This window comes from Physella acuta, unplaced genomic scaffold, assembly GCF_028476545.2.
Source record: "Physella acuta isolate Inbredline_101_S28 unplaced genomic scaffold, ASM2847654v3 ptg000208l, whole genome shotgun sequence".
NCBI classification, from domain to species: domain Eukaryota; kingdom Metazoa; phylum Mollusca; class Gastropoda; family Physidae; genus Physella; species Physella acuta.
Genome location: NW_026731727.1, coordinates 131,854 through 144,667, shown reverse-complemented (window position 1 = coordinate 144,667; position 12,814 = coordinate 131,854). Strand labels below are relative to the sequence as shown.

Genomic DNA, 12,814 nt, shown 5'->3' with positions numbered 1-12,814 from the left:
TAACTTGTAGCAGGTCAGACTTTAATTGAAAGCTATCATGGTGTATGTACACAGCTATTTAAGTAGAATAAATGTTGAGCCCAACACCTTTGGGAACTTTAAACCTTTTTTTGTGCTGTAGTTTAATGTTGGCCAGACTAGTTTTAAAACAAGTAAAAAATCTTTGTTACACATATTATGGTGGTTGTAACTTTGTTATATCCCATTTTTTAAATTTTCATCATCTGAAGAAACAACCTAAAGAATTCTTTTGCTAATGTTTAGCACTTGCTTTCATGTGCCAAAGATGGTTTAAAATTATTTTTTAAAAAACATTAGGTGTTTAATTAAAAAATAAAAGAAAAAGGGAATCACCTCCCCTTACATTTGCCAGCATAGTATGTTATTTGACTTTTAATATGTTTATATATCAAAAGGATTTTTATATTAAAAGATAAAGGTTTTTACATCTTTCAAAAGCATTTCATATTAGGGGTCATCCATAAAAGTAACACTCCTAGGCTTGGGGGCGGGGGGAGTTTGCACTTTTATAGCTAGGGGAGGGAGGGGGGGGGGGGAGTGTGACATCACATTTTTGTGTAACAAGGGGCTAGAGGAGGGGGGGGGGGGGAGAAAATGTGACATCACATTTTTGTGTAACAAGGGGCTAGAGGAGGGGGGGGAGAAAATGTGACATCACATTTTTGTGTAACAAGGGGCTAGGGGTGGGAGAAAGTGTGAGGTCACATTTTTGTGTAACAAGGGGCTAGGGGTGGGAGAAAGTGTGATGTCACATTTTTGTGTAACAAGGGGCTAGGGGTGGGAGAAAGTGTGAGGTCACATTTTTGTGTAACAAGGGGCTAGGGGTGGGAGAAAGTGTCAGGTCACATTTTTGTGTAACAAGGGGCTAGGGGAATTTTAGCTCAGTAAATATTTTATTCAGAAATTGTAGGGGGGAGGGGTAGGTTGAGGTGTGAAGTTGGATTGGGTGGATTGACATTGAACAATAAAATGTTTTCATGAATCAATATAATATTATTACAAAACACCAGTTTGGCTTCTATAATTAATGCTCAAAACATTTACAGCACAACAGTTTTGAGTAAGCTGACATGATGTTAATTTTTTAAATTTACAGCATTTAATGTACACACAAAAAACATACTTATTAATATACTGTTTATTTTAAATTTTTTTTACTTGAATTGCTAAATTGTGTTCACCAAATCCGTAGGATTTTAAAGTACAATCATCATGTAGCTGTTGATTTCCACAGTGCCAAATTTGTTGGTCTGCCGGTATATTGAACTGAAATTAAGATAAGTGGTGTTTCTAAGTTTAGAAAATACTAGAGATTTGGTGTCACCTAGCATAAAATTGTTAATAACCAGTTTTATTAGAACATGGGAAAAAACTCCACCATAGCAATCTGACCAGCTCCACCATAGCCATCTGACCAACTCCACCATAGCCATCTGACCAGCTCCACCATAACCATCTGACCAGCTCCACCATAGCCATCTGACCAGCTCCACCATAACCATCTGACCAACTCCACCATAGCCATCTGACCAGCTCGTCCATAACCATCTGACCAACTCCACCATAGCCATCTGACCAACTCCACCATAGCCATCTGACCAGCTCCACCATAGCCATCTGACCAGCTCCACCATAACCATCTGACCAGCTCCACCATAACCTCACTGAGCCATCTGACCAACTCCACCATAGCCATCTGACCAGCTCCACCATAGCCATCTGACCAGCTCGTCCATAACCATCTGACCAACTCCACCATAGCCATCTGACCAACTCCACCATAGCCATCTGACCAACTCCGCCATAGCCATCTGACCAGCTCCACCATAGCCATCTGACCAACTCCACCATAGCCATCTGACCAGCTCCACCATAACCATCTGACCAACTCCACCATAACCTCAGTGAACCATCTGACCAACTCTACCTCAATGAGCCATCTGACCGGCTCCACCTGAGCCATCTGACCAGCTCCACCTGAGCCAACTAACCAGATAAAAATGAGCAGGGCACCACTCACCTCATCTTGCATGTCTTCCTTGAGCCCCAGTATGAGGGTGTTTAAAGGACAGTCAGCCTGAAAGTGTTCATGTTACAATTCAATTGTTACTAAAAGTGACAGTGTGAACAGTGTATGTATACCATAAAGTGACAGTGTGAACAGATTTGATAAGTGTAAGTATACCATATGAAAAGTGTGAACTTATTTGATAAGTGTATGTATACCATCAAGTGACAGTGTGAACAGATTTGATAAGTGTATGTATACCATATGAAAAGTGAACAGATTTGATATGTGTATGTATACCATATGAAAAGTGTGAACAGATTTGATAAGTGTATGTATACCATATGAAAAGTGTGAACAGATTTGATAAGTGTATGTATACCATATGAAAAGTGTGAACAGATTTGATAAGTGTATGTATACCATATGAAAAGTGTGAACAGATTTGATAAGTGTATGTATACCATAAAGTGATAGTGTGAACAGATTTGATAAGAGTATGTATACCATATGAAAAGTGTGAACAGATTTGATAAGTGTATGTATACCATATGAAAAGTGTGAACAGATTTGATAAGTGTATGTATACCATATGAAAAGTGTGAACAGATCTGATAAGTGTATGTATACCATAAAGTGACAGTGTGAACAGATTTGATAAGTGTATGTATACCATATGAAAAGTGTGAACAGATTTGATAAGTGTATGTATACCATATGAAAAGTGTGAACAGATTTGATAAGTGTATGTATACCATAAAGTGACAGTGTGAACAGATTTGATAAGTGTATGTATACCATATGAAAAGAAGTGATCAGACAGCCTTGATCTTTGTTGCTATAATGCTCCATCAACTAATATTAGCATACAAGATAGGCCTAAATAAGAACATTAATTTCATTCATATTCAAATACTGAATGCACTATGAAGGTAAAATATGGTATGCACTATACAGGTAAAATACTGTATTGTTTGCACTATGAAAATAATATACCGTATGCACTATTTCTGTTCCATGTGCAGATGCTTTGACATAAAATCTGATTTCAAGGCAGGGGTCGGCTTCAGCAGAACCCAGTACTTGGCCAGACATACTGTATAATGTCCTGACACCCAACACAATTATAATTAATAACATATTTATTTATGGTACAATTGGTGCTAACTGGGACTAGATCTAGAGGCCCTATTAATATTAATGTAGGCCTATTAAATAGTTAGAGAGGGTCAAACAGCATTCATACTAATACTATTTATATTTAGTATGATGGAAGTAGCCTCCTACACATAGGATAGGCCTACATCAGACCTAAAATTATAATTATAAAGACTATTAATTCAAAATATAATTTTGAAAATAAGGATTATCATTTTTTAGACCTAAGGGGTCATCCATAAATGACGTCACACTCGTAGGGGGGAGGGGGGGTCCGTAATTTTGTGACGATGTGTGATGAGGGGGAGGGGGTTCAGATGTTGCGACGTCACATTTTTGCATTATAAAAAGCAATGTTAGAAAACGAATTTTAGACGTTATTTCGTCGTTATAATCTAGTCCTGTTTTTTAGTTTTGTTATAAGTCTTCAGGCCTTTTTAATTTATATAACTATACAATACACTACAGTTAAAGTGTAATGTACTGTATAGAAATATATATATACCTATATATATATATATATATATGTATATATATATATATATATATATATATATATATATATATATGTATATATATATATATATATGTATATATATATATATATAGGTATATATATAAAATTATATATATATATATTATATATATAATATATATAGATCTATATATATAATATATAGATCTATCTATATAGATCTATATATAATTATGCTATACTTATACTAGTTACTACACATACAGCGATACACTGAGATTAAGAATTTAGTTTAAACTTTAAATCAAGTTTGTTTTAAAACGAGTTAATTTGCACAATTTAGATATAAAATAGAACTAGATCTATGATCTAATAATTTAAATTTATAATATAGGCCCTATATTATAAATTTAAATTATAATAGGGCCTAATAATAATAAATAATAATAATATTAATTAAAATAACACAACAATAGGCCTGCATATTATATTACATAATTATACATAGGCCTATTATTTAACACACTAACATAGTCACATACTAATAAAAGTAGTAGGCCTAAATATTAGTAAATATCAATATTTATATTTGTAATAAAAGTAATAATTAGGCCTAATATTAATTAATAATATTTAGGCCTAGGCCTAATAATAGTAGTTACTTAGTTTAGTTACTTTAGTTTAGTAGAAACTAGAAAGGCATAAATTAAATAATGAAGTTCTAAAAATATTAGGCCTATCCTATGCCTGAGCCTATGACATGAATATTTATAATTTATTATATACCTAGACCTATATAATAGTATAATATTATAATTATATAGTACTATATATTATAATATTATTATATAGGCCCTATACTGCCTATAGATCTATAAATCTAGTAGAATCTATTAGTAAAGAGTAAAGGAAGATAGATTATGGATCTTTGATCACCTAAAAAAGAATAATGCGCTTAACTTAAAAGCCAATTTAAATTTAAATGAATTTTTCTTCTGTCTTGTTATCTAGATCTAGTAGATCCAGATCTGCTATCATCAGATCGGAATTTCCCGATTTTAAATGACAAAACTACTTTGGTATTTATTTTGGTATTTTTTTTTGTGTGTGGCCAAAAACAAATTGTGTTGAGTAAAGGCTAGACCCTATCCTTGCCTTATAGAATAGATATTAGATAAGCTTACGTTAAACTTGATGTATCTAGTATCTTCTGATTTTATAAATAGGGGAAGGTGGGTCTTGCCGCTAAACGTCACAATTTAGTCTAGATCTAGATGTTTTATAGTAAACCCATTTAGTGCGGCATTTAGAGTTATACAGTAGGCTAAATCGATACAAATAAGACTGAACTAAATGCAACACATACATTTAAACAACAAACGAAACAAATAAAATGAACTTTATCTTTTCAATTTTTTGAGATATTGATGAAAAATGTGTTCTGGTCAAGGTTGTTACTTCTTGCCCCATGTTGGAGAACGTTGACACAAGACATGGGGCAAAAGTTAAATTTTCTACAGCATTATCTAGTCACCAAACTGAAATCTATTAGTAGTGAGGTCTTTTATAGAGAGATAGCAATATAAACACCCATTGACATATTTTCCTTGCTAAAAATCCATGGGGTTGTTGAACGTACAGTTACGTCACAAGGCGGGGGTGCGGACTGCAGAACTACCCCGCCGGACCCTACATAGTTATAGGGCAGGCCATTTAAGCAGTTTTTTCCTGGCATCTCTTGGGGGGGTGGGGGGGGGGAGACGACTACAGCAAGATGGAATTTATATAATAAATACATACTTTTACTATATAGTGTTCCCCCCCCCCCCCCCGAGAAAAAAAGTCCATCTCTGCCACTTTGATTATTTCAGTGACTGGCAGCCTCATCCAATCCTTGATGTCATCCATCCAGTGTCATCTTTTTATAAATAACCCACTTAGTGTAGGCCTACCTTTCCTAGAATATTTCCTTAAATTATGTCTATATTATAACCGATAACATTTCTAGATCCAGCTCACACCTTCAAACCATGACAGAGTTTGGTAGGCAGCAACCAAAATAGGACGGTAAAAAATGGCTACACAATCTGAGTATGTTTTACTTTCTCGTATACAAAGTATAGAGGAAGTGTTGTAATCGTGCAAAAAAGAAAACAAATCAAGATTTGTACAAATCTCGACGTTTTACTACTTCTTGAGTCGGAAAAACATTGTTTTGCAATTTTGTCCGTATGTCTCTCTGCGTGTATATGAACATGATAACTTGAGTACCGTTACAGCTAAGTTGATGAAATTTCAGTGATTTCCGGTAGCCGGAAGTGGAACTTATTCTACTTTCAATTTTTCAAAAACCTATAACTTGAGTACTGTTTCAGTGATTTCCGGTAGCCGGAAGTGGAACTTATTCTACTTTCAATTTTTCAAAAACCTATAACTTGAGTACTGTTTCAGAGAGATAAATTAAATTTTATATGTACGTAAAAGATCTAATTCTCTGCTTCTCTGTCAAATTTTTAGTAATTTCCGTTGACCAGAAGTAGTAATTTATGCTGTTTCTGATTTCTCAAAAAACGCATGTGAATTTATAAAGTACTAATAATATTCCGCACTATTATACACATATTGTTTGGCGTTCAATTCTTTTTTCTACTAGATTCTATTTTAAAAAGTTTAAGTAATTAAAAATGGATTAAAGATAATGTTTATATTCCGAGTAGCCATCCCCTTAGTGTAAAATAAGAATATTCGAGAAAGTTTAGGGGAGATCACTCCCGGTTTATTTTATAGAGAAAATCACTTATGGGAATGATGTAATTAGTCCACGAAGCTTAATTATAGCAGTCACAAAGCAACTCACATCAAAACAAAATATTTTAATTACTTTTTACATATGTAAATGTGAAATGAAATTTACATGAAGATAAAAACTAATACATATTTCTGGTTCAAACATGTAGTGGTCTGCGAAGTCCCATTTGAAAAAAAACAACTGAATATGAAATGTTTTCTATTTGAGAATGACTTATGGTAGGCCTACATGACAAATGGTAGTCTTCCTGTAAAAACCACTAACAACATGGTGGACAAAGACTTTTGGTCAATGCGTTGTTACAATCAAAGCTTTTCACATTTGAATTAACACAATTGTTTTCAATTGATAAACATTCAATTTATAAACACAATAAGAAATTTAAAAGCCTTGACAGCTAAAACAAGAAGGCTACCACGTTTTAGTATACAACATGAAAAATATTTTACACTTTATGAGGAAACATTAAAAGAAATAGTATGAAGGCAACAATAGAGCCAGTACTATACGTGTGGACCTTTGTTACGCATATACCGCTGGTGTTGGTGCTGGACTGAGATGTGGTCTCCGTGCTTGATGTTGTAGTCTTTCAATGTTTGCTCATCTGACAGTAGTGTGTTGCCATGGTGCCAAACCTGGTCAGCAGCAGGTATGTTGTACTGTAAACAAAAGAGCTCTGTTAGTTTTATTCTCACTTGGACATTTATTCTCAGGGCACTTGGACATTTATTCTCAGGGCACTTGGACATTTATTCTCAGGGCACTTGGATATTTATTCTCAGGGCACTTGGACATTTATTCTCAGGGCACTTGGACATTTATTCTCAGGGCACTTGGACATTTATTCTCAGGGCACTTGGACATTTATTCTCAGGGCACTTGGACATTTATTCTCAGGGCACTTGGACATTTATTCTCACTGCACTTGGATATTTATTCTCAGGGCACTTGGACATTTATTCTCAGGGCACTTGGACATTTATTCTCAGGGCACTTGGGCATTTATTCTCAGGGCACTTGGACATTTATTCTCAAGGCACTTGGACATTTATTCTCAGGGCACTTGGACATTTATTCTCATGGCACTTGGACATTTATTCTCAGGGCACTTGGACATTTATTCTCAGGGCACTTGGGCATTTATTCTCAGGGCACTTGGACATTTATTCTCATGGCACTTGGACATTTATTCTCAGGGCACTTGGACATTTATTCTCAGGGCACTTGGGCATTTATTCTCAGGGCACTTGGACATTTATTCTCAAGGCACTTGGACATTTATTCTCAGGGCACTTGGACATTTATTCTCAGGGCACTTGGACATTTATTCTCAGGGCACTTGGACATTTATTCTCAGGGCACTTGGACATTTATTCTCAGGGCACTTGGACATTTATTCTCAGGGCACTTGGACATTTATTCTCAGGGCACTTGGACATTTATTCTCAAGGCACTTGGACATTTATTCTCAGGGCACTTGGACATTAATTCTCAGGGCACTTGGACATTTATTCTCAAGGCACTTGGACATTTATTCTCAGGGCACTTGGACATTTATTCTCAGGGCACTTGGACATTTATTCTCAGGGCACTTGGACATTTATTCTCAGGGCACTTGGACATTTATTGTCAAGGCACTTGTTTTAACTAGCCTCACAAGGGATGGTGTGGTCAAGTGATAGAATGTGTTTGGTAACCTGACAGTCATCAATTTGATACTCAGGCTTGGGACTGTAGGTTGTCCCGTCACCATCCCCCCCCCCTACACATTTCTTGTCCCCAATATTTAAACAATAAATGATTGAAGCTTTAATTATTGTTTAAAAATAAATGAATGACAATCTAAAATATGCCGTTTACTATAATGACTGACAGTCTAAAAGTTATTTGCAATAACTTGAATAACAAACAAGAAATCTGTATAATATTAATAATGGCCTCTGTTTTGTTACCATTTCAACTGAGTTATACTAACCAGAGTTTCAACATCCTCCTTAAGCTGCCTTATACTTATATCATCAGGACAATCTGCCTGAAACAAAAGTAAAGATATTTACATAACAGATCTTTGTGTACACTTGTACACATTATCAGTGCTAGTACAGAATTCAATCGCAGGTTAAGGTAACATTTCCAGCACAATACACACAAAAAATTGTCCTGCTGGGGTATGGGCTGCCAACCAAAGATCACTAGAGCCCTCTGTCCTGTGCCATTTTCTTAAATTGACTCCATGGTGTGGCCCATCTTTGTAGTGTCAGCTTCATGGTGGCATCATCTGGTATTTCTTGATAAACCTAATACTTGCACTTTCCTTGTGGATTCCATGTTACTGCCTGATGATACTGGTTGGCAGTTTGCATAGGCATGTCATATCCAGCCCCATCTACACTTCATGATTACTTCATCAGCAGACAGTTTTTCTATTCTTTCCCAGAGGTTTGCATTGCTGATGGTGTTGGGCCAGCGGATCCTGGGTATTTCACTGAGGAAGCTGCTTATAAAGGTTTGGACTTTATCACTGGTGGTCTTTGTCATCCTTCAAGTCTCTGCCCATACATCAGCACTGATGTGTCACTAGGTTTTAATGGGCACATCATGGTAGTCAAGGACAACTCTCTGTAAGTCCAGATGTTCTTTAGTCAGGACAACTCTCTGTAAGTCCAGATGTTCTTTAGTCAGGACAGCTCTCTGTAAGTCCAGATGTTCTTTAGTCAGGACAACTCTCTGTAAGTCCAGATGTTCTTTAGTCAGGACAACTCTCTGTAAGTCCAGATGTTCTTTAGTCAGGACAACTCTCTGTAAGTCCAGATGTTCTTCAATCAAGGACAACTCTCTGTAAGTCCAGATGTTCTTTAGTCAATGACAGCTCTCTGTAAGTCCAGATGTTCTTTAGTCAAGGACAACTCTCTGTAAGTCCAGATGTTCTTTAGTCAAGGACCACTCTCTGTAAGTCCAGATGTTCTTTAGTCAAGGACAACTCTCTGTAAGTCCAGATGTTCTTTAGTCAAGGACAACTCTCTGTAAGTCCAGATGTTCTTTAGTCAAGGACCACTCTCTGTAAGTCCAGATGTTCTTTAGTCAATGACAGCTCTCTGTAAGTTCTGTTGTTCTTTAGTCAAGGACAACTCTCTGTAAGTCCAGATGTTCTTTTTGTCAGGACAGCTCTCTGTAAGTTCAGATGTTCTTTTTGTCAGGACAGCTCTCTGTAAGTTCTTTAGTTGTGCCAATGGGGCTTGTGCTTTATCGAATGTCTATTACAATTTCAAAAAAATCAGTAAAAGTAAAAAAAAAAATGCAGACCTACCTCTTTCAAAATGACTGTTCCATGAAGTGGCCTCGTAGAGTTAAATTTGATTTTTTGAATATTTGATGGCTTTGGTGGTGAAAATTTTGAATCCATGCTTGACCTAGATAAGGTGATAAAACCTAACCATACATAAAACAGCAAACAGAAATGATGTATACAATTTTTTTTATAACAATAAAAATGTAATAACATTACATTTGGACTTTAGTAATGCTATTCATACGTTTGTAAAAGAAATTATTAAATTAATATTTTACTTACCAAAATCAAATTAGGCTTGTTTTAAAAATAGATGTATTACAATAAACTGAATATGACTGTAGCTTAAGTTAACACAAAGACCATCGCTATGTCTGACCAATGAATTCTGTTTTGTCTGACCACTGGATTCTGTTTTGTCTGACCACTTAATTCTGTTTTGTCTGACCACTGAATTGTTTTGTCTGACCACTGGATTGTTTTGTCTGACCACTGGATTCTGTTTTGTCTGACCACTGGATTGTTTTGTCTGACCACTGGATTCTGTTTTGTCTGACCACTTGATTGTTTTGTCTGACCACTGGATTGATTTGTCTGACCACTGGATTGTTTTGTCTGACCACTGGATTCTGTTTTGTCTAACCACTGGATTGTTTTGTCTGACCACTGAATTCTGTTTTGTCTGACCACTGGATTGTTTTGTCTGACCACTGAATTCTGTTTTGTCTGACCACTTGATTGTTTTGTCTGACCACTGGATTGTTTTGTCTGACCAATGAATTCTGTTTTGTCTGGCAACTGGATTCTGTTACAGCTTACTATTGGATCCTCTGTTGGGAGAAATAGATATTTATCAGTTTTCATATCTTTAGACAAAAAAGAGATATTTGCTGTCATATTTGATATTAATTATTATTAGCTCAGTACTTCTATGTCAATGCCAACACATGTAGGCCCTATATGATATAGGCCTAGGCCTATTAAATTATTAATCATTTAGTCCTTAATGCCCAAATGAATCTTCTAAATCTATTGTCAATTGTCATCTAATGTGTAAATCGAATAAAAATATAATATTATTAATAATAATTATAAGAAAGTGCCTACTTTTAGTACTTAGCTTAGTAATAATATTGTACAGTTATGATAGGTCTACTAAAATAGTACTAGACTATAAGGCCTACTATGTTTATTATATCATATAAGACAAGATTAAAGATAATAAGGCATATGTCATATAGATAGATCTATTGTTATATACTTATAGTAAAAAGTTATAGTGTAGGACGATATTTCAAGACGGCCATTTCTATTTTTAGGGTTTATAGTTTATATTATATTAAGTTTATAATTATATAGATCTAGAAGATCTATCTAATCTATAGTTATATATAACACATCTAGATCTAGCCTACATAATACATATTAAATGAGTATTTACCAAGAAAATATTAGACAAAATGTTTCTCTAATATTAAAATTTGAAGCAAAATTTACCTTAGAATATGGCGGCTCTCATCTGTGAAACAAACACTATCAGCTTATGTGAACAGAAAATTCCGTGTCTGTCAACTTTGGTTTTTCCGATAGTGCTAAATATAGATCTAGATCTAAATATCAAAAGAACATCAGAGGCGAATCGAGAAGGTAGGTGGTGTCGAGTTTTTTTTTTCTCCGGGGGTGCACTTGAAATTTGGGGGGGGGGGGGGCGGACTCAAATTTCCGGGGGGGGGGGGGGGCGGACACTGTCAAAAGTATATATTTTCTATATAAATTCCATTTCATTCGGGGGGGGGGGGGGGGAACTACAGTGCCGCCAGACCCCGCAATGCGGGAGGCCCAGGCCGTTTGGGGGCCCAAAAATCCTGGCTAAATAATTTTTTTTTAAAATCTAAAAAATTAAAATAAATAAATAATTAGGTGGAGGTCGAGTTATCTTTCTTCTACAGTTACAAACAGACACGATAGTCGGCAAACGTTTTGAGAAAAATGCACAGACTAGCTCGAGAGACCGCCAGACATATAGACAACTTCAAAGACGTAGCCTACCGTTCTTTTTAGTGGCGTCGATTAGGAGAACAAAAAAAGCATTGTTATATTGTTTACATTGTTAAAATACATATCTATGATTGTGTGTTTAAACTACTGGCCTGAATTCTACAAAAAATATTATTATTTATTTCGATCTCATACATTTTTAATTGCGTTCATTTTTATTTTAACAACTGTATCAATAAATTTGTAAAAGTTTAAGTTATCTCCCTTCAGCGAAGCATATGAAATTTAACTGTGCCGGCACGCTTTGAAATCGGGCTGGGGAAATGTTGCGGCGACTATCATGTTCATCGGCGCTTTCTTGTCCCCTTCCCTTGAACCTTCCCAACGCTCTCCCCCTCCCTCACCCCTACCCCTCACCTCTACCCATCACCACACCCTTACTCTTACAATAAGATGTAATGCATAGATTAACGAACCGTTTATGAACTGCTGAACTGTAAACTGACCATTTCTGCACATTTGTTAAAGACACTAGTCAGTAGTTGTTCATTTACCTGATGAAGTATTTTGGTGACGAATCTAATTCACACAAGGAAGGTAAGACTCATCTTTATATTATTAATCGTTTTATAATTAGTACACGTATTAATTGAACATTAGTTATTATCACTAAATACAATGAAGTTAAAAAAAATTAGGATTCAATGATCTAGCTTTTAAGCCTAAAAACAACCAAAAGATCTATACAGGGGCGGAACTACAGTGCCGCCAGACCCCGCAATGCGGGGGGGGGGGGGGGGGGGCTGACCATAATTAATATTTTTTTAAATTTTGAATTTAATTGACTCGTTGCCCCCCTTTGATAGCGAAATAGAGGACACGTAACCAGAGTTTCTTCCAGGCATCTCTTCGGAAAATTTTTACCGCCCCCCCCCCCGAACGAAATGAAATTTATATAATTTATATAGAAAATATATAATTTTAACAGTGTCCGCCCCCCTCCCCCCGAAAATTTCAAGTGCCCCCCCCCCCCGGAGAAAAAAGTAACAAACACTG

At 35.8% G+C, this 12,814-nt stretch overlaps 1 protein-coding gene across 1 annotated transcript; it reads right to left on the bottom strand.

The window, feature by feature from the left end:
• Window positions 1-6,520: 6,520 nt before the first annotated feature.
• LOC131937367 (uncharacterized) lies at window positions 6,521-11,328 on the bottom strand. Its single transcript, XM_059294740.1, has 5 exons — window positions 11,258-11,328; window positions 10,043-10,590; window positions 9,779-9,881; window positions 8,447-8,503; window positions 6,521-7,130 (listed from the first exon to the last, which is right to left on the bottom strand). The coding sequence occupies exons 3-5, from the start codon at window positions 9,872-9,874 to the stop codon at window positions 6,975-6,977; spliced, it is 309 nt and encodes a 102-aa protein (XP_059150723.1). The 5' UTR covers window positions 9,875-9,881; window positions 10,043-10,590; window positions 11,258-11,328; the 3' UTR covers window positions 6,521-6,974.
• Between the last annotated feature and the right edge of the window lie 1,486 nt (window positions 11,329-12,814).